The following is a 27,825-nucleotide window of genomic DNA, read 5'->3' on the forward strand; positions in this document are numbered from 1 at the left end:
AAGGCAAAAATCTGTGGTCTTAAGAGAGGGTTTGCTTTCTTTTATCAAGATTTGAAAAATATTATAATGTGTTTGTATGATAAAAGGAGGGAGGGAAAATCTGTGGCCCAAGATAGAGAAAATTGCTTGAGTGATGTTAACGAGTGGTCAAGAAGAGGTGAAATCTAGTGTGAAGGTTCAGAGGCTGTAACTAGATAGGAGTGTGGACAGTGCACCTGTACTGAGAGAAGGGAACTTTGCTGATGACTGACCATGAGTTCTAGAGGGCACAGTGGAAGGAATCAGAAGTCGAGGAGGTGGGAGTTAGGGTCAGAAAAGAAGACACATGGAGCCTTATGAGAAGAGACTGTGTGGGATGAGAACTGCCTTGGGTTTCTTGTAGTAACCTGGCACACGCTTTTCTTAAACTAGGAATATCCATCCTCTCATGCGAAAGTTTCTTGAATCTCTCATTCCTGCTTCCCTTTTTTTTTTTTTTTTTTTTGAGACGGAGTCTTGCTCTGTCACCCAGGCTGGAGTGCTGTGGCCGGATCTCAGCTCACTGCAAGCTCCGCCTCCCGGGTTCACGCCATTCTCCTGCCTCAGCCTCCCGAGTAGCTGGGACTACAGGCGCCCCCATGTTGCCCGGCTAGTTTTTTGTAGTTTTTAGTAGAGATGGGGTTTCACCGTGTTAGCCAGGATGGTCTCGATCTCCTGACCTCGTGATCCGCCCCTCTCGGCCTCCCAAAGTGCTGGGATTACAGGCTTGAGCCACCGCGCCTGGCCTCCCTGTCCTTGATTGGCTTATTTCTTTACTGAGATGATCACTCTGACATGCACTGACACACAGTTTTCTTTTAGGGCTGGGTGTGGGGAACAGGCCCCCCAAAATGTGGCCATAAACTGGCCCCAAAACTGGCTATAAATAAAATCTCTGCAGCACTGTGACATGTCTATGATGGCCATAACGCCCACGCTGGAAGGTTGTGGGTTTACCGGAATGAGGGCAAGGAACACCTGGCCCACCCAGGGTGGAAAACCGCTTAAAGGCATTCATCAGCCACAAACAATAGCATGAGCAATCTGTGCCTTAAGGATATGCTCCTGCTGCAGTTAACTAGCCCAAACTATTCCTTTATTTCAGCCCTTCGTTTCCCATAAGGGATACTTTTAGTTAAACCTGTTTCCCATAAGGGATACTTTTAGTTAATCCTGTTTCCCATAAGGGATACCTTTAGTTAATCGAATATCTATAGAAACAATGCTAATAACTGGCTTGCTGTTAATAAATATGTGGGTAAATCTCTGTTCTGGGCTCTCAGCTCTGAAGGCTGTGAGACCCCTGATTTCCCACTTTACACCTCCGTATTTCTGTGTGTGTGTCTTTAATTCCTCTAGCGCTGCTGGGTTAGGGTCTCCCCGACCGAGCTGGTCTCGGCACTGGGTTATTATAGGTAATGTGCACGTGCAGCCTCCTTCTCAGATTTGTTAGACTTTCATGCTCAGTGGAGTGAAAAACAGGAGCAAGATTCTGTTCTTCTGAATGGTTAAGTGCTTGTTCTTGGGTTTCTATTTTGTTTCTTTAAATCTGAGACCAGAGGACACTGGAACAGGAGGGAGTGGGATGCACTCGAAAGCTGATTATGTTCTTGGATCCCAGGCACGTCTTCACAACCCAGCTTCATGTGAAGAAAAAAGCGGGAGATGTTTCATTTAACTCCCTAGCCAACCTCTATGTATTTCTGAATTGGACCCAAGGTTAATAGGAAAGAGGGGTATCTGGAAAAATACTTCATTTAACATCAATGTTAAATGAAATTCAGCTCTATATTTTATAAAACACACACACGCACCACAAAAATGTTGAAAATATAGTACTGAAAAATATATTGTTTAAATGTTGACAAATAGAACTCACCTATTTCAAAGCTACATATGAAATAAAACTTTAGAAATACAAGCAAAAATAAATATATCCATAATCACACTGGGAAATAGTTAGCCTCTCTGGAAATCAATAGATTAAGTAAACAAAAATCAAGAAACAGTTTTTACTAAAACACTTAACAAAATTCATCATGTGTATGTGTTTGTGTATGTGTGTGGTGCTCATCAGCTCATCAGACAATACACATTCCTTTCAGATATCCATAGAAAATATTGGCCATGCCTTAGACCATGAAGACAATTTTACTTTTAATTGTCCTGAATATTGTAATTTTATATCTCATATTCTTTGATTATAATGCAATAAAGCTAAAACTAATCATGAAAGTCTAAAAGCATCCCTTTGGAAATGAAAAAGCACTGTTCTAAATATCTCTTGGGTTAAACACGAAATCCAAATGGAAATTACCAGGTACTTAGAAATAAACGGAAATAAGAACACAGTAGACCAAAAGATGTGGGACATGGTTAAAGTGGGAGTGGGACTTAGAGAAGCAACATCTTTCAGTGTATTTTCTAGAAAGCAATCTGAAAAGAAAATAAATAAAATGAGAAAATAAAGAAACCAGGCAAAAATAAAACCAACAGAAGCAGAATGTGCAATTAAGAAGATAAAAGCGGCTGGGCGCGGTGGCTCAAGCCTGTAATCCCAGCACTTCGGGAGGCCGAGACGGGCGGATCACGAGGTCAGGAGTTCAAGACCATCCTGGCTAACGCGGTGAAACCCTGTCTCTACTAAAAAATACAAAAAGCTAGCCGGGCGAGGTGGCGGGCGCCTGTAGTCCCAGCTACTCAGGAGGCTGAGGCAGGAGAATGGCGTAAACCTGGGAGGTGGAGCTTTCAGTGAGCTGAGATCCGGCCACTGCACTCCAGCCCGGGCGACAGAGTGAGACTCCGTCTCAAAAAAAAAAAAAAAAAGAAGGTAAAAGCAGAATGTAATTAAATACAATAGATTAAAAACTGTAAAAGATCAATAAGAGGTGTTTGTTAGAAAAGTTTAATCAACTAAACCTATAGTTTTTTGTTTTTGTTTTTGTTTTGAGACAGAGTTTTGTTCTTGTCATCCAGGCTGGAGTACAATGGTGAGATCTCAACTCACTGCAGCCTCACCTCCTGGGTTCAAGTGAGTAGCTGGGATTACAAGCATCCACCACCATGCCCAGCTAATTTTTATATTTTTAGTCAAGACGGGGTTTTGCCATGTTGGCCAGGCTGGTCTCGAACTCCTGACCTCAGGTGATCCACCCGTCTTGGCCTCCCAAAGTGCTGGGATTACAGGTGTGAGCCACTGCGCCCTGCCTAAACCTATAGTTTAAAAGGGTGAAAACATAAATAATATTAAGAATGAAAATATGTCACAGCTAGATAAATGAAGATTTTAAAAATTATTATAAATACAAAAATTCTTAAGAAAATAGACAAAATTTATGAATTGGCACACCACAAAAGACAAAAAGCTATAAATGATCAATAGATACATGAAAACATGCATGATCAGCATGCAGTTGCTCAACCTACTGGTAGTCAGGGAAGAGCACATTAAAACCAAAGAATTACAGCAGTTGAAAAATCTGGACCAGGCCTGGTGACTCATGCCTGTATTCCCAGCACTTTGGGAGCCTGAGGCAGGAGGATGGCTTGATCCCAGGAGTTTGGGACGAGCCTGGGCAACATAGAGTGACACCTACGATCTCAATTAAAAAAAAGAAAATCTGACAATACTAGCAGATGGCAAAGATGTGGAACAATAGGGCTTCATATCTTGATGGTGAGAATAAACTGATAAGTCATTTAAGACAATCTTTAGTATGTTGATTTATTTACACATACTTCACATTAGAGAGTGAACCAGTAATAACTGTGATGGGTGTGCTCTTTTGTTTTTATTTTGGTAGTCCATTTTAGGGATCAATTTGGCAAAATCTAATAAAGATATGCATGTCTTATAATCTAGCAATTTTACTCCTAGGAATATATCCTAAATAATTGCTCATGCGTGTTCAAATTTCATACAGATTTGTGTACAAGAATATTCATAGCAACACTGTTGGTAATAGAAAAAACTGGCAGTCACCTAAGTGTCTATCAACAGGAGAATGAATCAAAACATTGTGATGGTTCACTCAACACGAAGTCGAAAGTTTTACACAGAGTATAACACAAATGTAACATTAAGTGAAAAAGAATGAATAGGAAGTAAAAGGAATCTCACAAACATTAAGTGAAAAAAGCAAGTTCTGGAAAAAACACACACAGTTTTATACCATTTTTATGAAGTTTAAGAACAGGCAACTAGGCTGGGCATGGTGGCTCATGCCTGTAATCCCAGCACTTTGGGAGGCCCAGGCAGGTGGATCACCTGAGGTCAGGAGTTTGAGACCAGCCTGGCCAACATGGTGAAACCTCCTCTCTACTAAAAAAATACAAAAATTAGCTGGGAATGGTGGTGGGCACCTGTATTCCCAGCTACTTGGGAGGCTGAGGCAGGAGAATTGCTTGAACCCAGGAGGCAGAGGTTGCAGTGAGCCGAGAATGCTCCGTTGCACTCCAGCCTGGGTGATAGAGTGAAACCCCATCTCAAAACAAAACAAAACAAAAACAAACAAACTGCCGAGACCAGCTGGTTCAGGGAGACCCTAACCCAGCGGCACTAGAGGAATTAAAGACACACACACAGAAATATAGAGGTGTGAAGTGGGAAATCAGGGGTCTCACAGCCTTCAGAGCTGAGAGCCCCGAACAGAGATTTACCCACATATTTATTAACAGCACGTCAGTCATTAGCATTGCTTCTATAGACATGAAATAACTAAAAGTATCTTTTATGGGAGATGAAGGGATGGCCTGAATTAAAGGAGTAGGTTGGGCTAGTTAACTGCAGCAGGAGCATGTCCTTAAGGCACAGATGGCTCATGCTACTGTTTGTGGCTGAAGAATGCCTTTAAGTGGTTTTCTGCCATGGGCCGGTCAGGTGTTCCTTGCCCTCATTCTGGTAAACCCACAACCTTCCAGAGTGGGCTTCAGAGCACAACCGAGGCTTCTCTGAAGAAGAACAAATCCCACCTGTGGATAGCAGCTTCTGTTCTTGCCCTGACGTTCTTGCCTCCCCATACTGATTCCTACCTACAGATTTTAGACTTGTCTTTCAGCTCCCACAATGGCCAATTTAGTGCAATAAATCCCTTAACATATCTCCTACTGGTTATGCTTCTTTGGTTGAATCCTGACTGATATACCTGCTTTAGGCTAAACTCTTTGTACTTTACGAAAAGTTGAGTAAGATTTCTATTGTTTGATACTGCAGTCCACCTACTTTATCCTCTCTGAAGAGATTAAGATAAAAGTGCTTTTGATATATTGTAAACCTCGAACACAGCACAAAACTTTGTTTATCCTTTGACACATATAAATTAAAAAATTAAGGAAACATCATAATGATGAATTATTATAGAAGAATTTCTACCAAAGTGAGGAATAAGACAAAGATGCTTGCTTCTACTTATAATGGGCAATGAAATAATGTAAGAAATTGGGAGAGAGAAATGTCGAAAAGAGACAAAGCTGTCACTATTTGCAAATAATATGATAGTCTGCATAGCTAACTCAAGATAATCTGATGAACAATTAGAACCAGCAAGAGAGGCCAGGCGTGGTGGCTCACACCTGTAATCCCAGGACTTTGGGAGGCCGAGGCGGGTGGATCACCTGAGGTCAGGAGTTCAAGACCAGCCTGGCCAACATGGCGAAACTCCATCTCGACTAAAAATACAAAAAAATTAGCTGGGCATGATGATGGGTGCCTGTAATCCCAGCTACTCAGGAGGCTGAGACAGGAGAATCGCTTGATCCTGGGCAGCAGAGGTTGCAGTGAGCCGAGACTGTGCCACTGCACTTCAGCTTGGGCGACAGAGTGAGACTCTGTCTCAGTAATAATAATAAAAAGAAACAATAAGAGAGTTCATTAAGATGATAGATAAGAGATCAACACAGAAATAGCACTAGCATTTTTTCAAACTTACAATAACCAATTATCAGACATAATGGAAAAGGAAGCCACATAGTGTGAAGAACTGTAATATACGGGGAATGTACCTAAGACAAATGACAAAGCTTTAATGAAGCCCATACAAGAAGACTGGAATACACATAGATGCATAACAGATTCTTGAATGGTATGACTCATTATTATTATTTTATTATTTTTTTTTGAGACAGGGTCTCACTCTGACACCCAGGCTAGAGTGCAGTAGCATGATTTTGGCTCACCGCAACTTCTATCTCCTGGGTTCAAGTGATTCTCCTGCCTCGGCCTTCTGAGTAGCTGGAATTACAGGTGCCTGCCACCACACCCAGCTAATTTTTGTATTTTTAGTAGAGAGGGGTTTCGCCATGTTGGATAGGCTGGTCTTGCAAGTCCTGACCTAATGTGATTTCCCCCACCTCAGCCTCCCAAAGTGTTGGGATTACAGGCGTGAGCCACCATGCCCAGCTATGATTCGGTATTATAAAGATATCAATGAACTCCAAGTCTATCTATACATTTAATGCAATTTCAGTCAAGAGTATTTTTTTCATGATGTTCAATAAGCTAATTAAAAATTCATCTGGAGGAGAAAAAATAAAGAATAGACAATAATTTGAAATAGTACATAATTAAGTGGGGGAGGAAGGATTAGTCTAACAACGTATACAATAAACTATTAGAAGCTCAAATCATGTGGAATTAGTACAGCAACATTAAAAAAGTCAATGGAACAAAATGATTTTCAAAAATAAACCCATGCACATATGGGAGTTTCTATGACAAAGGTGGCATTTCTTCTCAGTGGGAGGAAAAGATGGAATATTCAGTAAATGGTTTTGAGATCACAGGATATCCAGTTGTAAATAAAGTTCATTATTTATCTCAGATCCTAATTAAAAATAAATTTAAACTATGTGAAATATTTATACCTGAAAAAGAAAAACCAGAAGAGTATTAGAAGAGCATATAGTAAAAGTTTTCCAAAAATAATATTGTAATAGGGACTTTTCCCCCAAAACAGTCATAAAACCTAGAAGCTATAAAAACCATGAACGAATTTGATTATGGAAAATATTCTTTTTTTCTTTGCCTGCTTCACTTTTCCTTTATATGACTATGTAAGGTTTTTAAAATTCATATGCCAAATAACCATGAACAAAAGACAAGTGGCAAAGAGGGACATATTTAACAATAGATAAATGCAATGATATGTATATAATATATAAAATGAGCACTCATAATATATTTTAAAACTCCTAGAAATCAACAACAAAAAGCAATCAACACAGTAGAAAATTACCAGAGGATATGAATAGACCATCCACAGAGTGAATAAATATGACCCTTAAACATAAAAAAAGCTCAACTGTCACAATAATCAGGGATATCAAATTATCACAAATATCACCAAATCAAAGGAAATATTTTCTGCCCTTCAAAGGAAATATTTTCTGCCCTTCAAATTGACAAGCAACAACAGCACTGGCAAGATTGTGAGGAAATAGATATCCATAAACTGACGTGATTAATAGCAAGCTTTTTTTGATGCAATTTTGAGGTGTCAATCTAAATCTAAAGTGCATGTGCTCTTTCATTCATTAGTTCCACATACAGGTATATTTCTCGTAGAAATATTTTTACATATGAGCAAAAATATATTAATTGTGATGTTGTTTGTAGTACAAAAAATTGAAAACAATTGAGTTCTCATCAATAAGAATAGTCAAGTAAATTTTTTTACATCCACACTATGTTGATGACAGCAGTTAAAAAAAGAAGGAGGTAAGGAAAAACTCTACAAAATATACACTTTTTTTCAAGACAGGGTCTCCTCCTGAATTTTTGCAAACTATGCATCCATCAGAGGTCTAATATCCAGCATCTATAAAGAACTTACACAAATTTGCAAGAAGAAAAAAGCAAACAACCCCATTAAAAAGTAGGCAAAGGAAATGAACAGACACTTTTCAAAAGAAGACACACATGTGGCCAACAACCACATGAAAAAAATCTCTTCACTGATCGTTAGAGAAATGCAAATCAAAGCCACAATGAGATACCACCTCACACCAGTCAGAATGGCTATTACTAAAAAGTCAAAAGCCAACAGATTCTGGTGAGGCTGTAGAGAAAAAGGAATGCTTACACACTGTTGGTGGGAGTGTTAATTAGTTCAACCATTGTGGAAGACAGTGTGGTGATTCCTCAAAGACCTAAAGACAGAACTATCATTCGACACAACAATCCCATTACTAGGTATATACCCAAAGGAATAGAAATTGTTCTATTGTAAAGACACATGCATGCGAATGTTATTGCAGCACTATTCATAATAATAAAGATATAGAGTCAACCTAATGCCCATCAAGGAAAGACCAGATAAAGAAAATGTGTACATATATACCATGGAACACCATGCAGCTATAAGAAAGGAGATCTTGTCTTTTGCGGGGACGTGGATGGAGCTGGAGGCCATTATTCTTAGCAAACTAATGCAAGAATGAACAGAAAACCAAATACTGCACATTCTCACTTATAAGTGGGAGCTAAATGATGAGAACACATGGAAACATCGAGGAGAACAACACACACCAGGGCTTACTGGATGGTGGAAGGTGGAGGAGGGAGAAGATCAGGAAAAATAACTAATGGATACTAGGTTTAATACCTGGGTGATGACATAATCTGTACAACAAACCCCCATGACACAAGTTAACCTATGTAACAAACTTGCACATATACCCCTGAATTTAAAGTGAAAGTTAAAAAAAAAAAAAAAAAGACAAGAGTCTTCCCTGTGTGGCCCAGAGCTGGAGTACACTGGCACAATTATAGCTCACTATAGTCTCAAACTCCTGGATTCAAGTATTCCTCCCGCCTCGGCCTCCCAAAGTGTTGAGATTACAGGCATGAGCCACCAAACCCAGAAAACATGTACAAATGAATGAATGAAAAAAGCAAATCTCAGAACAAAACATATAAGATGGCCTTTAAAAATCCCCCAGACATGTATATATGTAAGTGTTAGAAAGACATCTGGATCTCAAGAAGGGTACTTATCAGACTTCTGGGGGAGAGGAGAGGAATGAGGGAGAAAAAGGAACTATTACTTTTTACTCACTATACAATATGTATATACTTACAATGTATTGTATGGAAATAGTTTATAACGAGAGTATGTTTGTTTACCACAAATGAAGTTCCATAAAGACTGCAAGGGTAGCCCACACTGAGGTTGAAAAGGGCAAGGTCTCTATCATATGGAGAGTCTAAAAAGCATCAGAACTGATTCTGCTGATCTGAAACATGTCCTAGTCCTGGCTGTGCTCTCCAGAATCATCTCTGTGCCTCAGATCTACTAAAGCATACTTCTCAGGCTTTAATGTGCATACCAATCGCTTGGGGGTCTGGTTAAGATGAAAATTCTGATTCTGTAGGTCTGGGGAGGACCTAAGATTCCACATGTGGAACAAGCTGCCAGACAGACGCTGCTGACGTCCATGGACACTAGCTGTCAGTTTGTGGACCACAGCACGAGTGGCAAGCTATTAGATGCTCTTTAGAGCCCCACAGAACCCGACGGGACTACCCACTCAAGACACTGCATTGTCCCCTCCCTAGTTCTTTCCCTTTTACTCAGTCCCCCTTCCCATAGTTTTCTCCTGTACTTTTCCCATTGTCTCTCTTGTTTCATCAGAAGAGGGACTGGGAGATTCACGGAGTCAGAATTGCCATCTTTTGCAGTCATATTTTTTTTTTTCTTTTTGAGATGGAGTCTCGCTCTGTTGCCCAGGCTGGAGTGCAGGGGCGCAATCTTGGCTCACTGCAAGCTCCGCCTCCCGGGTTCACGCCATTCTCCTGCCTCAGCCTCCCGAGTAGCTGGGACTACAGGCGCCCGCCACCTAGCCCGGTTAATTTTTTGCATTTTTAGTAAAGACGGGGTTTCGCCGTGTTAGCCAGGATGGTCTCGATCTCCTGACCTTGTGATCTGCCCGCCTCGGCCCCCCAAAGGGCTGGGATTACAGGCGTGAGCCACCGTGCCCGGCCCTTTTGCAGTCAAATTCTATAGGCCTAGTCCTTCATTTCAGCATCCCTGTTCTCTTCCCGAGTTATCTGTTCCCTTTCCTTTCCACTTGCCTTCCCTCTCTACCCTTGCCTAACCTGGATGATCTACACCCCCAGTGGACACTCACTTTTTTCTGTGGGAGAGGCTCCAAGCAAGATGTGGGAGTTCACATTTTTAAGCGGTTCTGAGTTTTTCTGCATATCTTTGAAGGTCTTCATGTGGTTTGTTCTACCAGGATTGATCTGCATTCGGGCTCTCTGCCAAGCTACCATCTCCTTTTCCTTCTGAGAAAAGAGTGAGTTTCAGCTCTGTGATTCATCCCCTTTGGGAAAAATGGCTAGTTACATTTCCCTTTGCATAATATAATGAAATCATCTTCAGATACAGGGCAGGTTGGCTCAGGCTCAGTTCAAACTTCTTCCTTCTCTTCTGAAACAATCCTACCCCAGGGGTTGTTACATATATAGATTATGGATCCTGGAGTAAAGGGAGTTGGGATTTCTCTAGCTCTCCTTAGCTTTATGTAGGGAATGAGACAATGTCCAGCTCTGCCATTCTTCACCCACAATTATCCTTTTTGATTACAGTCTTGTATGGGTCACCTAATCCCAAGAAGGGCATAGCATGTGTTAAGCATGAGAGATACAGGAGGCCAGGTAAGCACCCCAGTGCTTCACTCTAAATTCTTTCCCACTGGTGGCATTTCACCCTTCCAAGTTCATTCACCACCCTCCCTTCTTTTCTTTGCCTTTTCTGGATTCTGGCAGAATTTTCTCTGCTCCTTAAAACTTTCTTGACTTGGAGAAATGACTTAACTGTTGTGAGCTTCAGGATCCTAATGCAGAAAATGGGGGATAAAGTATAACTTTGAAAACCAAGGGAACTTTTCTGTAATGGGAAACTTACCAAACAAGAAGAAAAATCTCTACGTCATCAATTGCTATAAGAAAAGGGCAAACTCTGCCGAAGCATTAAATCAGTGTTATTTCTTCCCAGCCCTGAATTTTGTTTCTTCCAGAGTATTACCATCCCTTATTGTCTCCATCAAGGAAAAATATGTTGATTCCTCAAACTTGCTTGTCTTTTTTCTTCCTTGAATGTCTATAGCATTTGTGACAGTTTCATTTAAATATACATTCAGATAAATGCTTTCTTTCATTCAGTCCAGGAAAGTCTGCCCCACTTAAAATTTCTGGTACTCACCAAAGACAGGAAACTTGCAGTATCAAAGGGATTTTCATCAATGAAATAGAAGATTGGGAGCACTACTGCTGTTGCAATAATGGTGAGTTTCCATAGAAAATCTCTCATGGTGCTGGGGTTGGAAACTTGCAGAGCTGTTTACCGATTTGTGATCCTTCCATGTATTCTTGGATGTCTGAAATATACACACTACTGAGAAAAGTTTTCATCTGATGGTAACATAAAAAAATTCAAATTATAAGATATTATCATTGAATAAGTATAGTTTCCAAAGCCAGTAATATTAAACCTGGGGTTCTTATATATATTCTTAAGAATCCTTAATGATTTTTTTTCCCTTAAAAACAGAGCTATGCCTTTCTCACATTTGAGAAACACGGATATATAAAAATGCATGCAAAGTGCCCTTAATATCACAGCTTTACTTGCCCCCACTCTTGCCTGAAATTCTCCATATCCATTCCTTCATTTTCCTTCTTCTGGACACCAATGTTTAATTAAATTTCCAGAGCTCTTTCTTACCTTGATTGCCCCAACTCCAAAGTCCCTGACAATGATTTCTGCCAAAGGCAAGGTGAAGAGAAGAGACCTTGATTCTGTTTTAATAGGAGTTTCCAAGTGCATTATAGAGAACATTTCTTATTCACACATTTGAACCAGACAGCATTCATCGAGGAGGTAAGGAAGGGGTGATGGGAATCGAGAGGGTGTGATCTCTAATGGGTATTTGTAATAGAAGAATCTTGCAAGAGCCTATTGACTCCTTCACCCTACTGACTCTCTGGAGTCAGGAAGATATTTCTGCAGACTTTATTCTAGTTGGTATATATATATATCCTACATTAAGCATCATGGAATGTTTTAGAAGGAGATATCTGAAGCCTTTAATTCTCTCTCCCCTCCAAATTCTATCCTTTCCAGAGTGCCCACTGCACCCTGTCTACCACTAACTCTTATGTTCGATACAGATGTCGATTTGGCTCATGCTAAGCCAGTTCTGTGAGGTGGAAATCTTTATCAGTTGCTAAGTACCCTCTTCCTCATCTCTTTCTACAATCCTCAATGGGATCAGAACACACTGAAGCCATATCTAAAGGCTGTAGCTCCAAGAAGAAAAGACAGTGGGTTATTTTGTCCTCTCCAAGCCTGAACCTTGAGCCACCATTTCCTCTCGTATTTAGATGTGATAGCCCTATGTTCCCACAGGTTTTCCTGCCTGATGCCAGAGACTGTCTTTCCTATGTATCACTGCTTCTCAGGGGCTTTGGGAGCAAATTCAGATTCTTCCAGGGCAGTCCTCTCCATTACCTGAAGTCTGGACCCTTTTTGGTTAGGCATTCATCTTTCATGACTCTTTTTCATGTCAGTTTCTTTTGTTCTTCTGGATGACTCATGGAACAAAACGTAGACATGGCACTTCTAAACACTTGTTAAGGACCTAATGTAGGTGATGAATGGCATCAAGTCAGAGGTCCCAGGGACAATTTCCCTTTCTGACAGGAAACTTCCAGTCCCCCAGAACTTTTGAGGGGACAGTAACTAAGGAGATTGAAAAGGTCCTCACCTTGACTGGAGCTGTAGTTTCATCTGAGATTTTTTTTTTTTTTTCCTGGATGCACAGCGACTGACCTGACCTCTATACCACTTGAATGTTCAGGGCTTTCCCCAAAGTTAAGAAGAAGAAAATAAAATGTTTGGGGACCCTGGGATGGGGCCAGAAGGTGTACGCATCCTCTGAGGCAAGACAAAGTTAGTCAGATGACACCCCCTCCCATGACAACCATTGTTCTCCCTGAATGGGGGCTGATTACCAACACCCAGTCTCACAGCTGTAAGTGGTCACATTTTTCTCCAAATAAAAATAGTTTTAGGCTGTGATGGATAGCCTGTGAGATGGGCAAGGGAAAAGACGCCGTTACCTGACTTTCTTAAACCTCCTCTTTGACCCATGGATGATGGTGTCCAGAATTAATGTTACTTCAGAGCCAATATCCAATAATTCATAAAAAGTCTGAGTATTTCTTTCTCTGGTTCATAGTCATCCTGGTAAATTGCTGCAGGTTTTGGAGGGAAGGCTTGGGAAGATTCTTGGTATACTCTTATTAATCAAATTGTAGGTCCTTCCTCAAAAAGATCTGGCCTCTGTTTCAGTGAAGGGGCTCCCTGAGCTGGCTCAGGGAACTGAGTAAAATGCTATGAATTCTCACTTCTGCAACTCAAGTATGTGTGTAGCAGACCTAAAATTTTTCTGCATGTGTCAGTAAACCACCTGCCTATTTTGTCTCATTTCTTTCTTTCCTAGAGCCTGTGGATCAGTTAGTCACTGCTATAGATTCCTGCGCATCAAAGCACTCTGATTCTCTGGCTTACTATAGTAATGGAGTTCATCTAGTGGATAAATGCTGTTACTTGGTCTCTGCACTCCAAGATCCCATTATTCTCAGTGAGGTCAAAGAACCCAATTCCACTGGGCATTTTTATTGTCATCTCCAGTTTGCAGAAAACAGGTAACGCAGAGCTCTTCAGTGATGCAAGTGTCCCCACACCAAAATATCTGTAAATGTCTTGGTGAAGGGGTCCTCTGGACCCTCCTTGGAAGCATGGTTCCAGCATTCCCTATATCCCTGAGCCTTTAGACTTGGTTTTCTATGGCATGCCTAGTAAACTCAAGTATTCTGATCTCATTAACTATAAACCATCGTCAAATCCAGACTTCTGTGAACACCTCCATTAGTTGTAGACCATGAATGTAGGCATTATTAATATGTTGGCTCTCTAATGCTCAGATGAGTACATTTAATCTTGAATTCCAGGTTAACGTATCTATGTCAATGAATTCAGCTGGATAGAGCCTTACATTCCTTCTCCCTTAGAGTCCACTCCCATATCTGCTGTCTGGGCAATAGAGATTGGTGAGGGATTTTAATTCTTTGAGTTTATAGGCCATTTCCTTCTGGAGCAGGCCTTGTACCATGTGGCCTTATGGGCCTAGAGACAATGAGATGTGCAGAAGAGGACTGGTTTCTTTATATAGGGGTAGACTGCTTATTCTAGAAAGTGAGGCTTAGAGGAATTTGGAGGTTTAAATCTCATCCATGTCTGCCAGAATGTTCCCATCTTAAGTCTCAGGGTCCACTCCTTCCCCACCAGTGCTCTTATCTTAGATTGAGAGAGGGTTGATCATTTCCTTGGCACTGCCAACTTGGCAAGCCTTGTAGATAGTCCCTGGATCTGGTCTTCAGTCATAAGTGCCCTGTGACTTCAGGACTCTTTCAAAATTGCCATTTTTTTTTTTTTTTTAGATGGAGTCTCGCTCTGTGGCCCAGGCTGGAGTGCAGTGGAGCGATCTCGGCTCACTGCAAGCTCTGCCTCTCGGGTTCATGCCACTCTTCTGCCTCAGCCTCCCGAGTAGCTGGGACTACAGGTGCCCGCCACCATGCCCGGCTAATGTTTTTGTATTTTTAGTAAAGACAGGGTTTCACTGTGTTAGCCAGGATGGTCTTGATCTCCTGACCTTGTGATCCGCTCGCCTCAGCCTCCCAAAGTGCTGGGATTACAGGCATAAGCCACCGTGCCCAGCCAAAAAAAACTGCCATTTTAAAATTGTACTTTTCTCAGCCAAGTGACTCTATAATCTTTGTAATTGTTATTATTTCCATAGAGACTAAAGGCCACAGCCCCTTGATTCCTATGGCCTCACCCTCCACCTGAAATTTTTTTTTTTTTTTGAGACAGGTTATTGCTCTGTTGCCCAGGCTAGAGAGTAGTGGTATCATCATGGCTCACTGCAGCTTCGAACTCCTGGACTAAAGCAATCCTTCTACCTCAGCCTTTCAAGGAGCTGGGACTACAGGTGTGTGCCACTACACTTGATTAATTAAATTTTTTTTTTTTTTTTTTTTGTAGAGACAGGGTCCCACTGTGTTGCCCAGGCTGGTCTCAAACTCCTGGCCTCAAGCAATCCTCCTGCCTCAGCCTCCCAAAGCGCTGGAATTACAGGCATGAGCCACCATAAACAGCCAGCTGAACTTCATCTAGTGCTACTTACTACTGAAGATAATTTGAGTAATCATGATGCTGCCATTTGCCAAGATTATTCATGCTCCATTCCCCATCATTAAGAAAGTTATTCTCATGATGAACTGAGTAAATTCAGTTCCAGAATCCTGATCTGAGAACTAGTTTCCTGGAGCCACTGCTGCTACCAACTACAGTTTAGTCCAGTACTGTCCAATAGAAATACGTGAGCCACAAATGCTTTTTGCCACTTAGGTAATTAAAAATATTTCTAATAGCCAGATAAAATAATGGGATAAAATTAATTTTAATAATACATTTAATTAATCCAATAGATTCAAAATATGATTTCAATATGTAATCAGTATAAACATTATTAATGAAATGTTTGTTCTTTTTCATATTAAATCTTTCAGCTGTGCATTTTAGACATATAACACATCTTAATTTCATCTAGCTTCATTTCAAGTGCTCAATAGACAGTGCAGATTTAGTGAGATGGTTATTAGATAAAGGTTTAATAACAGGACTATTTACACAGATGAAGGTAGTGGGGAGAAACTGGGGGCTAGTAACAGAATTGCCACTACCCCTCAGCCCCAAAGGAGGAAGGAAAGGAGAAGTTACTAGAATTAAACAGAGAAAGTTTTGCAGAGAGGGCTGCCTTGAAGGGGCTGCAGCTTTTGGTGGAAGGGCATGGCCAGAAAAGAGGAGGTCCTGCGGGGAAGGATCCATAATAAATATCCAAACCTCGCTCTCCTCCTCCCTCTAATCTCATGCCAGGCTCGTATTAGCCAAACCCAACCAGAAGACAGAGGGCAAGGGGTCCTGTAGATGTAGGCCACACTGTCTTCTGGGGCAGAGAGTAGAGTAGAGAAGAGTAAGTGTGGACATCTAGCATCTGGTATGACGTATCCCTTCATTAGATAATCAGGGATATTGTCTGGCTTGTTCATCACTGTGCATGGCACCTGGAACATGATCTGGAGCATAGTGAGTGTTCAATAAATATTTGTTGAATAAATTTTGGGTAAGATGACATTTCTCAATCATTGTGATCTGGATGGAAACTCCCATTTGCTAGAGAAAGGACAGGCATAATTCCTCAGAAGAAAGCAAAAACATTACTGTGGACAAAACACTGATGTGCTTTTAGACTCGTGGGTCCTCTAGTGGTTATGTGTATGCTATACATCTCTTTTGGTAACAGACTTGATGTCCCTCGTCTCCACTCCAGCTGTAATTAATTCTAATAGCATTTCAGGGAAGCTCCAAGGAAATAACACATGTAACCCGCAGATTTCATGGGCATACAAGGATAGGAATGCAGTATGGGTTATGCTGTTAGAAGTCTCATTGGCTCTCACCACTGTGTCACCCTTGCCTGAGTTTACTTAAGAAGTCAGTTCAGTGACCGGGTGCGGTGGCTCATGCCTGTAATCCCAGCACTTTGGGAGGCCTAGGTGGGTGGATCACGAGGTCAGGAGATCGAGACCATCCTGGCTAACACGGCGAAACACCATCTCTACTAAAAACACAAAAAATTAGCTGGGTGTGGTGGTGGGCACCTGTAGTCCCAGCTACTCACGAGGCTGAGGCAGGATAATTGCTTGAACCCAGGAGGTGGAGGTTACAGTGAACCGAGATCATGCCACTGCACTCCAGCCTGGGCGACACAGCAAGACTCCGTCTCAAAAAAAAAAAGAAAAAAAATGTGGCAAGAGAATAAACCATAATTTGGCAATGTCTTAAATGAAATGGACAAAATCCTTAAAAAACAACTTACAAAAATGAACACACGAAGAAGTAGAAAATCTGATTAGTTTTGTATCTATTGAAGAATTGATTTCATGATTAACTAATTTCCCACACCTAAGAAAGTATAGGCCCAAATAGCTTCATGAATGAATTTTTCTAAATGCTTAAGAAAGAGATAACACTAACTTTAAATTATTTTAAAAAGTAGAGGAAGGAATACTTCCCAATTGATTTTTATGAAGCTAACATAACCTTAATACCAAAACCTGATGAGGACTTTATAAGAAAAAAATTACAGCCCAATCTGTAATAGAAATATAGATGCAAAAATCCTGAATTAATATTAGTAAAACGAGTCCAGCAATCTATAAAAAGCATAATATATCATATGTAAATGAAAAATTTTCCAGGAATTATCATCTTGATAGATGAAGAAAAATGACTGAATAAAATTCAATATTCATTCATCTAAAAAAAAAAAACCGGGTGGGCGCTGTGACTCACTCCTGTAATCCCAGCACTTTGGGAAGCCAAGGCGGGCGGATCATGAGGTCAGGAGATTGAGACCCTGTCACTACTAAAAATACAGGTGGGCGCCTGTAGTCTCAGCTACTCGGGAGGCTGAGGCAGGAGAATGGTGTGAACCCGGGAGGTGGAGCTTGCAGTGAGCCAAGATCGCACCACTGCACTCCAGCCTGGGTGACAGAGCAAGACTCTGTCTCAAAACAAAAACAAAAACAAAAACAAAAAAAATCAAACTCTTAGCAAACAAAGAATAAAAGAGAGACTTCCTTAATCTGATTAGAGTATCTATTCTCCCCTAAAATACTTAATGATGAATCACTGAAAGTTCCCCCAACCCCTGAGAATAGAAATGAACAAGGATACCACCATCACAATTTCTTTTCCTGCTGTTGTTTTTGATATGGAGTCTCACTCTGTTGCCCAGGCTGGAGTGCAGTGGTGCTATTACCATCACTGCAACCTCTGCCTCCTGGGTTCAAGTGATTCTCCTGTCTCAGCCTCCAGGGTAGCTGGGATATGGGCACCTGCCACCATGCCTGGGTAATTTTTGTATTTTTAGTAGAGATGGGGTTTCACCATGTTGGCCAGGCTGGTTTCAAACTCCTGACCTCAAGTGATCCACCCGCCTCAGCCTCCCAAAGTGCTGAGATTACAGGTGTGAGCCACCACGCCTGGGCCACCATCACAATTTCTATTCAACATTTTACTGTGGGTCCTAGCCAGTTCACTAAGCCAACAAAAACAATTTAGAAAAGGAGTTTGATTTGGAAATAAATAAATTAAATTGTAATTATTCACAGATGACATGACTGTATGCAAAGAAGATCCCAAAGAATCCACAAACTATTAATATGTGAATTTAGCAAGGCCACTGAATACAAGGTAAATATACAAATATCAACTGTGTTTGCTATATACTAAATACACTTTTTTGGTTTTTTCTCTTTCTTTGAATTCTAATTCTAAATACAAATAATTAGAAAATAGAATTTCCATATGGTACCATTTATAATACAATCAATCCTAACAATAAATCTAACAAAGGTATGCAAGTGAAACTGAAAACATTAAGACATTATTATTGAAAGAAATGAAAAGATATAAAGAAATGGATTTTCACGGATTGGAAAACTAAGATTATAAAGATATAAATTCTTTATAAATTGATTTATAGATTCCTGCAATACAGTACCAATCAAAATTCCAGGAATTTTTTTTGTGGAAATTGACAATCTGATTCTAAAGCTGATAGGAAAATGCAAAATGCCAAGTTATGAAGATCTAACATAAAGCTGTAATAATTCAGACAGTGTGAAACTGGCGTAAAGATAAAGAAGTAGACCCATGGAAGAAAGCAGAAAGTCCAGAAGCAGACTCATACATATGTAGTCACCTGATTTGTGACAAAGGTAACACTAGTATAATTGGGAAATGACAATCTTCAATCAATGCTTCTGGCAAATTTGATATCCATTTGAAAAAAGAATTCATGACCCCTAACACTACATGCAAAATAACAATTTCACATGGTCTAGTGTTCCTAAAGGGATAGGAGAATCACTATTAGGTAGGTATTTAGTACTGTTAGTGATGTATTTACATCTGGTAAAATAAGTCTCTCATTCTCTTTCAGAAATTTCTTGAATACACTCATATGTTTATTTTTACAGGTAGATCTTAAAATAAAAATGTCAAATATAAAGGAAGTGACAACTCATTTGGAATTTTATTAGGATTGCATTGAATATATACATATTCCTTTTTTTTTTTTTTTTTTGAGACAGATTCTCACTCTGTTGCCCAGGCTGGAGTGCAGTGGCATGCTCTTGGCTCACTGCAACCTCCACCCCCCAGGTTCAAGCAATTCTTGTGCCTCAGCCTCCTCACTATATAATGATATAGGAGTCAGTTCAGCAAGAGAATATTACAATTTTAACTATCTGTGTACCCAACACTGGAGCTTCCAAGTATATAAAGCAAACATTAATAGATTTAAAGGGAGAGAGAGATTACAATACAGTAATAGTAGGGGACTTTAACACTCCACTCTCAGTAATGGACAGATTGTCCAGATAGAAAATTAATAAAGAAACATTGGAGTTAGTCTACACATCAGACCTCCTAACTGATATTTATAGAACATATAGAACCTAACTGCTGCAGGATACACATTCTTTTCATCAAAACATGGAACATTCTCTAGAATAAACCATATCTTGGACCACAAAACAAGTCTGAACAAATTCAAAAAAGTAGAAATTATGTCAAGTATCTTTTCTGACTACAATGGAATAAAATTAGAAATCAACAAAAAGAGGACCTCAGAAACTTCACAAACACATGGAAATTAAACAACCTGCTCCTGAATGACCAATGGATCAGTGAGGAAGTTAAGAAGAAAATTTTAAAAATTATTGAAACAAATGAAGGTGGAAATACAACATACCAAAAATCTATGAGATACAGTAAAAGCAGTACTAAGAGGGAAGTTTGTAGAATCTTCACTACCTTTTAAATAAGGCCCAACATAAAGAACTCACAAAAGCAATACCTCTGAATAAATATATGAAGGAATGAATTTATATATGCTCTCCATTCTTTTTTTTTTTTTTTTTTTTTGAGATAGAGTCTCGCTCTGTTGCTCAGGCTAGAGTGCAGTGGCATCATCAGGGCTCCAGTGCAGCCTCAACCTCCCTGGGCTCAAGCAATTCTTCCATCTCAGCCTCCTGAATAGCTGGGACTACAGGCAGATGCCACCACACCTGGCTGGCTGATTTTTTTTTTTTGTAGAGATGGGGTTTTGCCATGTTGCCCAGGCTGGTCTTGAACTCCTGAGCTCAAGCAATCCACCTGCCTCGGCCTCCCAAAGTGCTGGATTACAGGCATGAGTCACCATGTTTGGCCCTTAATTCTTAAACTAAAAATGCTAACTGGATGGTTTCATGTCCTTAGGTAATAAATTGCTTATTTCCCTCAAGAAACTGTATCTACCAGTTTAGTAATTTTTATGCTTTTGTTTGGGCATATGGAACACTGATGAAAATTATGGATCTTTGCTGTAGAAAAATATAAGTATGAAAACATGCAAAGGCTGCGTCTACTTCTTAGCAATTCACAGACAGCTGAAAGTCCATGTCTGGACTCTCGGTGAGGTCCAATGTTTCGAATTTTGGAAGACTGGACCTTGCATGAAGGCAAATGCCAGTTCTACCTTCAAGTCACAGTTCAGGGCATTCTCAATGCTCTATAAGGCAGTACCTACCTCAGGGAAAGGTCCTAGGGTAAGAGATCCATGTAGAGAGAAAACTGGGGAAGATCTTGGTGTGTACTTTCATCTCTCTGGCTCCTGGGGGTCAGAAGGACCCAATTCTCTTTCTGCCTCTTATAAGGATGTATCATTTACATTGAGTACCCTGGAATGACTATAAACATGATGCTCATGACTGAATTCAAAGCTTTAATTTCTTATCATCTGTGTTGAGTACATCTCCAAACCTGATCCTTCCAGAATTCACATCGACCCTTTGATCCCTATCCTTTCTCAGACTTAATCCAGATATTGATCCTGTGGACTCCTGAGAGCCTGTTACCAGCAGTTGTACGCATCTCACTGTCCCCACAAAGTCTTCATTGTACACCTTCTGACTGAATTTCCCCTTTATCAGTGGTCCCAGCAGGGTATAGCGGGCACAGACTTTTCCCTCCAGAACAGGCTCATAGCCCAGTTCTACCTGTCCATGTTGCAGGCAATATATTGCCTGCTTACCAATGCCTGTCAGAAACTGTATCTGGATCACTTTGTGAGTCTGACTGAAAACCACAGTATATGAATGGCCTGGAATGAGATACTTAGTCCAGAAGTACTTTTCCTTCAGTGAATAGGCATATTCTGGCTGATGAAAGCTTTTCATTACTATGTTAATGTAAAGAGGGCAGGAGGATTGTTGGGCTCACCAAGATTCTCTTCCTTTACTTTCTCTTTTTGGTAACATGTGTCCTTGGAAGTAAAATTATAGTCCCTAGAGTGGAAGAGACTGGGAGTGAGGCTAATTGAAACTGTCTGGCCCAGGAGGAAACCAAATTTTGATAGAGGCAAGTGAGTAGGAGTGTCCTTATGGAAGAGGAACAAGAAAGCGGTCAGGTGGGAGAGGTCACTGGTGCGGAAAACTTTCCCAGAGATGCTCAGGTGGGAGAACTCCAGGATCACCCAAGGCAGTTCTTTCCAGGCTGATAGTGCCGGAGAGATGGCAGTAGCGAATTTGGGGATGCAATGAATATGATCTTCCACCAATAAAAAGTAATCAGAGAGGTTGCTAGCAAAGTTCATGAGGAGGGTATGGTCTACTTTCTGCCTGGAACAGAGGGCTTCACAAGCTGACGAGTGATTAACGTCACTCAGATCTCCTGGGAGAGGGGAGCCACCATGGATGACCAGCAGCTTCCCGGCCCCAATCTGTGCTGTGAAGAGAGCTGAAATATTGGCAGCTGTTTGGACGAGCCATTCAGGGTCAGGACCTGACAGGTGGACCAGCACCACGATATACTCCAGCTCACGTTCTGAGGAAGCTTGGAACACGGACTGCAGGGTGTCCAAGAGGTAGCTCCCACGAGGATGCTGCATTGAGGCAATCCCCACGGTGAGCAGTTCTGGGGGAGACGCGAGGCACATGAGCACTTCAGGCTGGTGAAGAGTTCCTAGGACTCTCCTTCCAGGTCTTCCCCTTATGCCGATCCCAGTGACAATTCACATTCCTTTTCCTGGGGCATGTAGTCCAGATGGGAGGTTAATATCTGATCAGAAATTGTGATGGGGGCCGGGCGCGGTGGCTCACACCTGTAATCCCAGCACTTTGGGAGGCCAAGGTGGGTGGATCACAAGGTCAGGAGATTGAGACCATCCTGGCTAACACGGCGAAACCCCGTCTCTACTAAAAATACAAAAAAATTAGCTGGGTGTGGTGGCGGATGCCTGTAGTCCCAGCTACTCGGGAGGCTGAGGCAGGAAAATCGTGTGAACCCGGGAGATGGAGCTTGCAGTAAGCCAAGACTGCGCCAGCCTGGGCGATAGAGCAAGACTCCATCTGGTGGGGGCGGTAGGGGGAAGAAATTGTGATGTGGTTTTATTTAGTCAAAGTATTGTAGTCAATACTTTGGAAGGCTGTTGGGGAAGCTTTGTGAAGGGCAAGGCTCTCTCTCATGGGCAAGGCTGCTGGGTACCAAAGGCAAATTTGCTGACTTGGCAAAATATCTTAGCCTGGCCTTGACCTTCAATTATGTCAGCTACCACAGGTCAACCTGTGGATTAGAGGATCTCTGGAAATCTATGTAACCCAAGAGTCCAGCAGTCTAGTGCACTGAGACCCAAAGTCCACAAGTTGCCCTCTACCCAATACCTTTTCCCGCAGCTCCCTCTGGCTCCTCTCCCTTCCTGTTTTCCCCTCCCTAGGGGCCTACCATGACCGAGCTTCACTATGGAACAGCTCCTTGCCGGGGTCACTATGGCCTTTCTGTCCTGTTGGTGATTCAAGGGGTGACTGGGGGGAGGAAAACACACCAAATTCCACAGCGTGGCCCTGCCTCAAAGCACACTCTTTCCTTGCCACATGCTAGTCACTTACCTTTTTGACCCTCCTTCCCTTTTCTGGCTAAAATACTCTGTCTGATCCTCTCCCAGTCAGACCACTCCCTCCCAGGTACTCACTCTTTTCCTGGGGAGGGGCTCCAGCCAGGAATTGGTAGCTGGCGTGCTGGAGAAGAGATAAATCTCTCTGCATCTCCTTGAAGGTTCACAGATGGTTCTTGCTTTCGTAGTTGATTTGTTTGACAGCTATTTGCCAAGCTATGTCCTCCTTTTCCTTCTGAGGATAAGATATGTCAGTCCTGAGGTTCACCCCCAGATTCTCTGGAGACAATTGAGGAGCAGATCCCCCTTTTAGGACAGGCTGGGCAAGCCCCAGCTTCCTGTGCCCAGGGAAGCCGAGTGTGGGGCTCAGGGAACCGCTCTCCCCACCTCATCATGAGAACACGCAGGGCTTTCCAGCACTGGCCACGGCTCCTGAGTTGGGAAGTGGGGCTCCCAGGTTTGTGTGGAGTGCCTGCGGGAAGGGCCAAGGCTTGTGCGGAGTAAGCACTTGCCTGACCCCACTGCTGTCAGGCTGGCCAGTGTCATCTACCTCGGCTTAGGCCTGGGCTAGGTTCCGTGAGATGTGCTGGTGCCCAGTGCCTGGCCCTGTCCTCAAAGAACATAGGCCCCAGTGCCTCAATTCTAGAGTCCTTTCTTTTGCTCAAATCTGACCACACATTTCTGAACCACTCCCCACACACCTGCCCTGTGCTTAGCTCCAGTTGGTCTGAGGTGTTTTATAAAAAATGTGGATTTCAAAGCCTGGCCAGGAATTGTGTGGGGTTTGGTCTTCTCACTTGCAGATGTTGTCCACTTAGGGAAGCTGTTTCCAATCCTTCATGTGAGAAATAGGAAAAAATAACATCTCCATGCTAGGTCCTGGTTGGGAAGTGGCCAGCACCCAGGTCCTCATTGCCTGCTGGTCCTGCCAGTCAGCCTGGTACTTTAAAGGTGGGTGTGCACTGCCCTCTCCACACCTGGAGTCCCCTTACTTCCTCCCTGCTCCTAGTCAAATCCCACTGATATATCAAAGGATAGTGGAAAGTGGCTGTTTTAAATTCAGGAATTTAGAAAGTAACTGTGAATCAAGCTGGTAGTGTTGGTTTGAATGCTTTTTTCAATAATACAGAAGTCCTTTGCAGAGTTTTTGAGGGAAAGCTATAGGAAGTCTCTATCATTCCTATTCCATACCCCTCTGGCAAGTGGGTCTCTTAGTAACCACAAATCAGGCATCTAATCATCAGTTGTCTCCTATGTCTGGTACTACTCTGTTTTACCCTGGAAATGTCCCTTTTCTTCATCTATACTTCTCTACTGTCACCATTGATGGTTATAACAAATTACTCATTTATTTCTTTCATGGGTTAGCAATTTACAGGAAGTGAATTGCCTTTTTTTTTTTGAGACAGGGTTTCACTCTGCTGCCGAGGCTGGAGTGCACTGGTGTGATCTTGGTTCACTGCAACCTCTCCCTCCTGGGCTAAAGTCATCCTCCTACCACAGCCTCCCAAGTAGCTGGGACTACAGGTGTGCACCACCATGCCTGGCTAATTTTTTGTATTTTTAGTAGAGACGGGGTTTCACCACATTAGCCAGACTGGTCTCAAACTCCTGATCTGACCACCTCGGTCTCCCAGATTGCTGGAAATATAGGCGTGAGCAACTGTGCCCAGCCATCTTTTCTTAAGAAAAATAAAACAAAATTATTTCACTTCCTTTTATGTTTATTTAAAAGATTATTTTGTCTTTACTTCCCTTTTCTAGGAATATTTACAGTGATTATAGAGTTTCCCACATAGATGGGGCCTAAATGTTGACTTTTATTTAGCTATTCTCCTACTTAAGAATTGAAAATGGGTTCCACTATCAGGTTCTGGTACTCACCAACAGAAGTTTACATTCAGCATTTTGAATTTTCTCATGGAGGAAGAAGCTCAAGAGGAATAAGGATATAATTACTGTAACATATTTCACAAAGCAATGGTGCATGCTGCCAGGGGTTGGATGTAGCTCTGCAGAGAAATGTGGGCAGCACATGGATCCTGAGTACCTCCTCCTCAGAGAAGCACACCAGCGCCATTTTCTTACCCTTTCACCGTCTGTTCCTACTTCAAGGTATCACTGGCTTATTCTTTCCTGAGCTTTCTCCCTCTGCCTACTAACACCTCTCACCCAAAATTTTTGCTATCTAAAAACGGTAAAAATTGCCATCTAAATGGCTTTTTAAAAGATCAAGGAGCTTGATTCTATTTATTCTTTACATTATATACCTTCCTCATGGGTTTTCAGATGTATTCTTATTTTCTAGTTTTTTAGAACAGGAAGTTAACTAAAGATGCCTTTATTCATCTGCTTAAGCGAAGGATACGTCTTAGGAGGACCATGCAATAGAAGGGAAAAACCCTCTTGGAGTAGGGATCCAACCAGAAGAGGTGTTGTACCAAGGAAAGGAAACCAAAATAGAAGGTAAAGGGCCCAAGTATGATCCTTTCAAATCCCACATCTCCACTAAACCTCCCCTCTCCTGTCTCCCAGCCATTATGCTGACTGATTCCTCAAGGCTTACCCTTCCAAACTCATGTTTGGTTGGGGCAGTAGAATTTTTGTAGGAACTTCTACCTCACAGTCAAGTAAAAAATCGGTATTTCAGTATAAGCCCTTCATTGCATGTGCCACATTTCCAAGGGAAATATTGAGGTAACAAGGAAAATGGAAACTAACTGGAAGTTTCTAACCATGTGAAAATTCTCATGATAATCAGAGCAGTATGTCCACTGGAATCATTTCATCAGTCTGGCTCTTGGATCATACACAGACAAATATAATTTGAAGTTCCTCTGAAAGCGGGGATTTTTCTGAAGCTAAAAATAGAACAACCTTAGTGTCTGAAGGGCAGGGCTCTGACTGCACAGAGTAGGTTGAAGCCACTGAATGTCTCCTATAAGACAGCCAAGCCTGGTCAACACTCCTGGAAGACACTACCTAGCAACCATTGTTCTTTCTGAATGGGGAGCAGGCAGCTCACCATCTCCCCCATCATTTGTAAGTGAAGGTTAGATTTTGGTGGTGAGAAATGTTCACACCAGCTTTCTAGCTGTGGTAACTACAGAAACTCTCTTTAAATATTCCATTTGCTTCTCTATTCCTGGCCCCCTTGCAATTAGGTGAGGCCACAATACTAACTCTAGTCAATGAAAAATGAGTGGAAATTAGTATGTGTCCTTTCTGGGGTAAGACAGTAAAAAACCTCCATGAAATTCCCCATTTTTTTCTCTTCCCTTACTGTGGTGACTAAGTTGGCTATGCATTCCAGATGGCATAGCTGCAAGACAGTGGAGCATGTGTCAGCCTAGTTCCCTGAGTGACTATATGGAGCAGAGTCAACACTCCTTCCTTAAACCTGGATGAGACATGTAATTTGGGGGAGAAATAAACTTTTATTGTCTTTAACCACTGAGATTTGGGGTTGTTTGTGACCACAGCATAACTTAACTATCCTGATTTAATCCAGTATTTTAGAAATTGTTTAGAATGCAATTCTATCACTTTGAATTACATTGGCAGGTTTTGAATAATACCTTCAACAACTTAGAAAGCCCTCATGGAGAATTGTAAAGAAGAGCTACAGGGAGTGATGAGTCTTTCTTCATTACTCTCATTCCACATCCCCTTTCCACATTACTGTCATTCCACATCCCCTTTCCAGGCTAAGATCAGGCCCTATGGGTTAGTAGATCTTTTAGTTACCACAAATTGGTCATTAAACCTGTATTCTTTCCTAGCCCCCTTGATGTTAATGTTTGACCCAAGAAATTTCCATATTCTTCCTCTGCTCTGCTTCAGTTTTATCACTGACATCATCTCACTTTTCCCCTGGCCTTGTGGAATTTTACTGTATTTGTGCATGGCCCAGTAGTCTTGACTTGAGGAAACTCATATGCAGATTTCTGGAGTTCTTTTTCCTGCATAGTTCTCTCCTTCCTGGAATTCTGCTCTGCAATGTCCGTGGTTCAGAAATTACCTCAATGCAGAAAGCCAGGGGAACCGTAAGGCTTACTTTGTGTCTGTCCTTTCCCCCCTGAGTTACTTGTTGTTCAATGTCCGAAGGCATTTTTTTCTTATATTTTATCCAATTTTCTAGTTGTTTATAATAGGAAGTTAACACCAGTTCTAATTATCCCATAAAGATCCTAAATTCAACTTTTAAATCTAAAAAAGTCTACAATTATAGATGAGCTTTACTTAGTGATAGTATTATTTTGCTAAAGGCACATGTATAAAACTATAGCATTATGTTGTAGGTCATGACTCACTTGAGACTGAGATAAATAAGCATCTTTTTCCTCTTCCTCTTCTCATTTTCCTTCTCCTACCCCTTCCTCCTTTTTCTCCTTAGTCTTTAAAAAAAGTTTCCTCATCTTCTTTCTTCTCTCTCAACCAAAATGCTTCCTTTAAAAAAATTTATATACAAGTAAAAATGAGCATAAAATTTCCAGTATAAAACACAATTATTAGTCTAAGAGCTACCATTATTGTAACTTTGGTTTGAGACTCCACATCTTGTTTTCTACATCATTTTAGAGAACTAATACATTAAAAAAAACAATTATTAGTCTATGTTTTTGGACACACTGATTTGTTTTTCTAAGACCACCAGAGAGGGCACAAAAGAACCAGCGACCA

General features: G+C 41.4%; 1 protein-coding gene across 3 annotated transcripts in view; it reads right to left on the reverse strand.

The window, feature by feature from the left end:
• LOC111522678 (alpha-1,3-mannosyl-glycoprotein 4-beta-N-acetylglucosaminyltransferase C-like) overlaps positions 1–27,566 on the reverse strand; it is a 32,448-nt gene extending 4,882 nt beyond the window's left edge. The window contains exons 1-4 of one of the 3 annotated variants that reach the window (XM_023186829.2): positions 27,456–27,566; positions 23,221–23,377; positions 11,220–11,394; positions 10,144–10,300 (exon numbers count right to left, since the gene is read on the reverse strand). In XM_023186829.2, the coding sequence (XP_023042597.1) occupies positions 10,144–10,300; positions 11,220–11,327 (265 nt within the window). In that variant the 5' untranslated portion in view covers positions 11,328–11,394; positions 23,221–23,377; positions 27,456–27,566. Of the gene's footprint in view, positions 1–10,143; positions 10,301–11,219; positions 11,395–23,220; positions 23,531–27,455 lie in introns of those variants that run through there. The other 2 variants (XM_023186830.2, XM_026456677.1) reach the window with 2 other exon arrangements.
• Positions 27,567–27,825: the final 259 nt, after the last annotated feature.

Source organism: Piliocolobus tephrosceles, chromosome 1 (genome assembly GCF_002776525.5).
Source record: "Piliocolobus tephrosceles isolate RC106 chromosome 1, ASM277652v3, whole genome shotgun sequence".
NCBI classification, from domain to species: Eukaryota; Metazoa; Chordata; class Mammalia; order Primates; family Cercopithecidae; genus Piliocolobus; species Piliocolobus tephrosceles.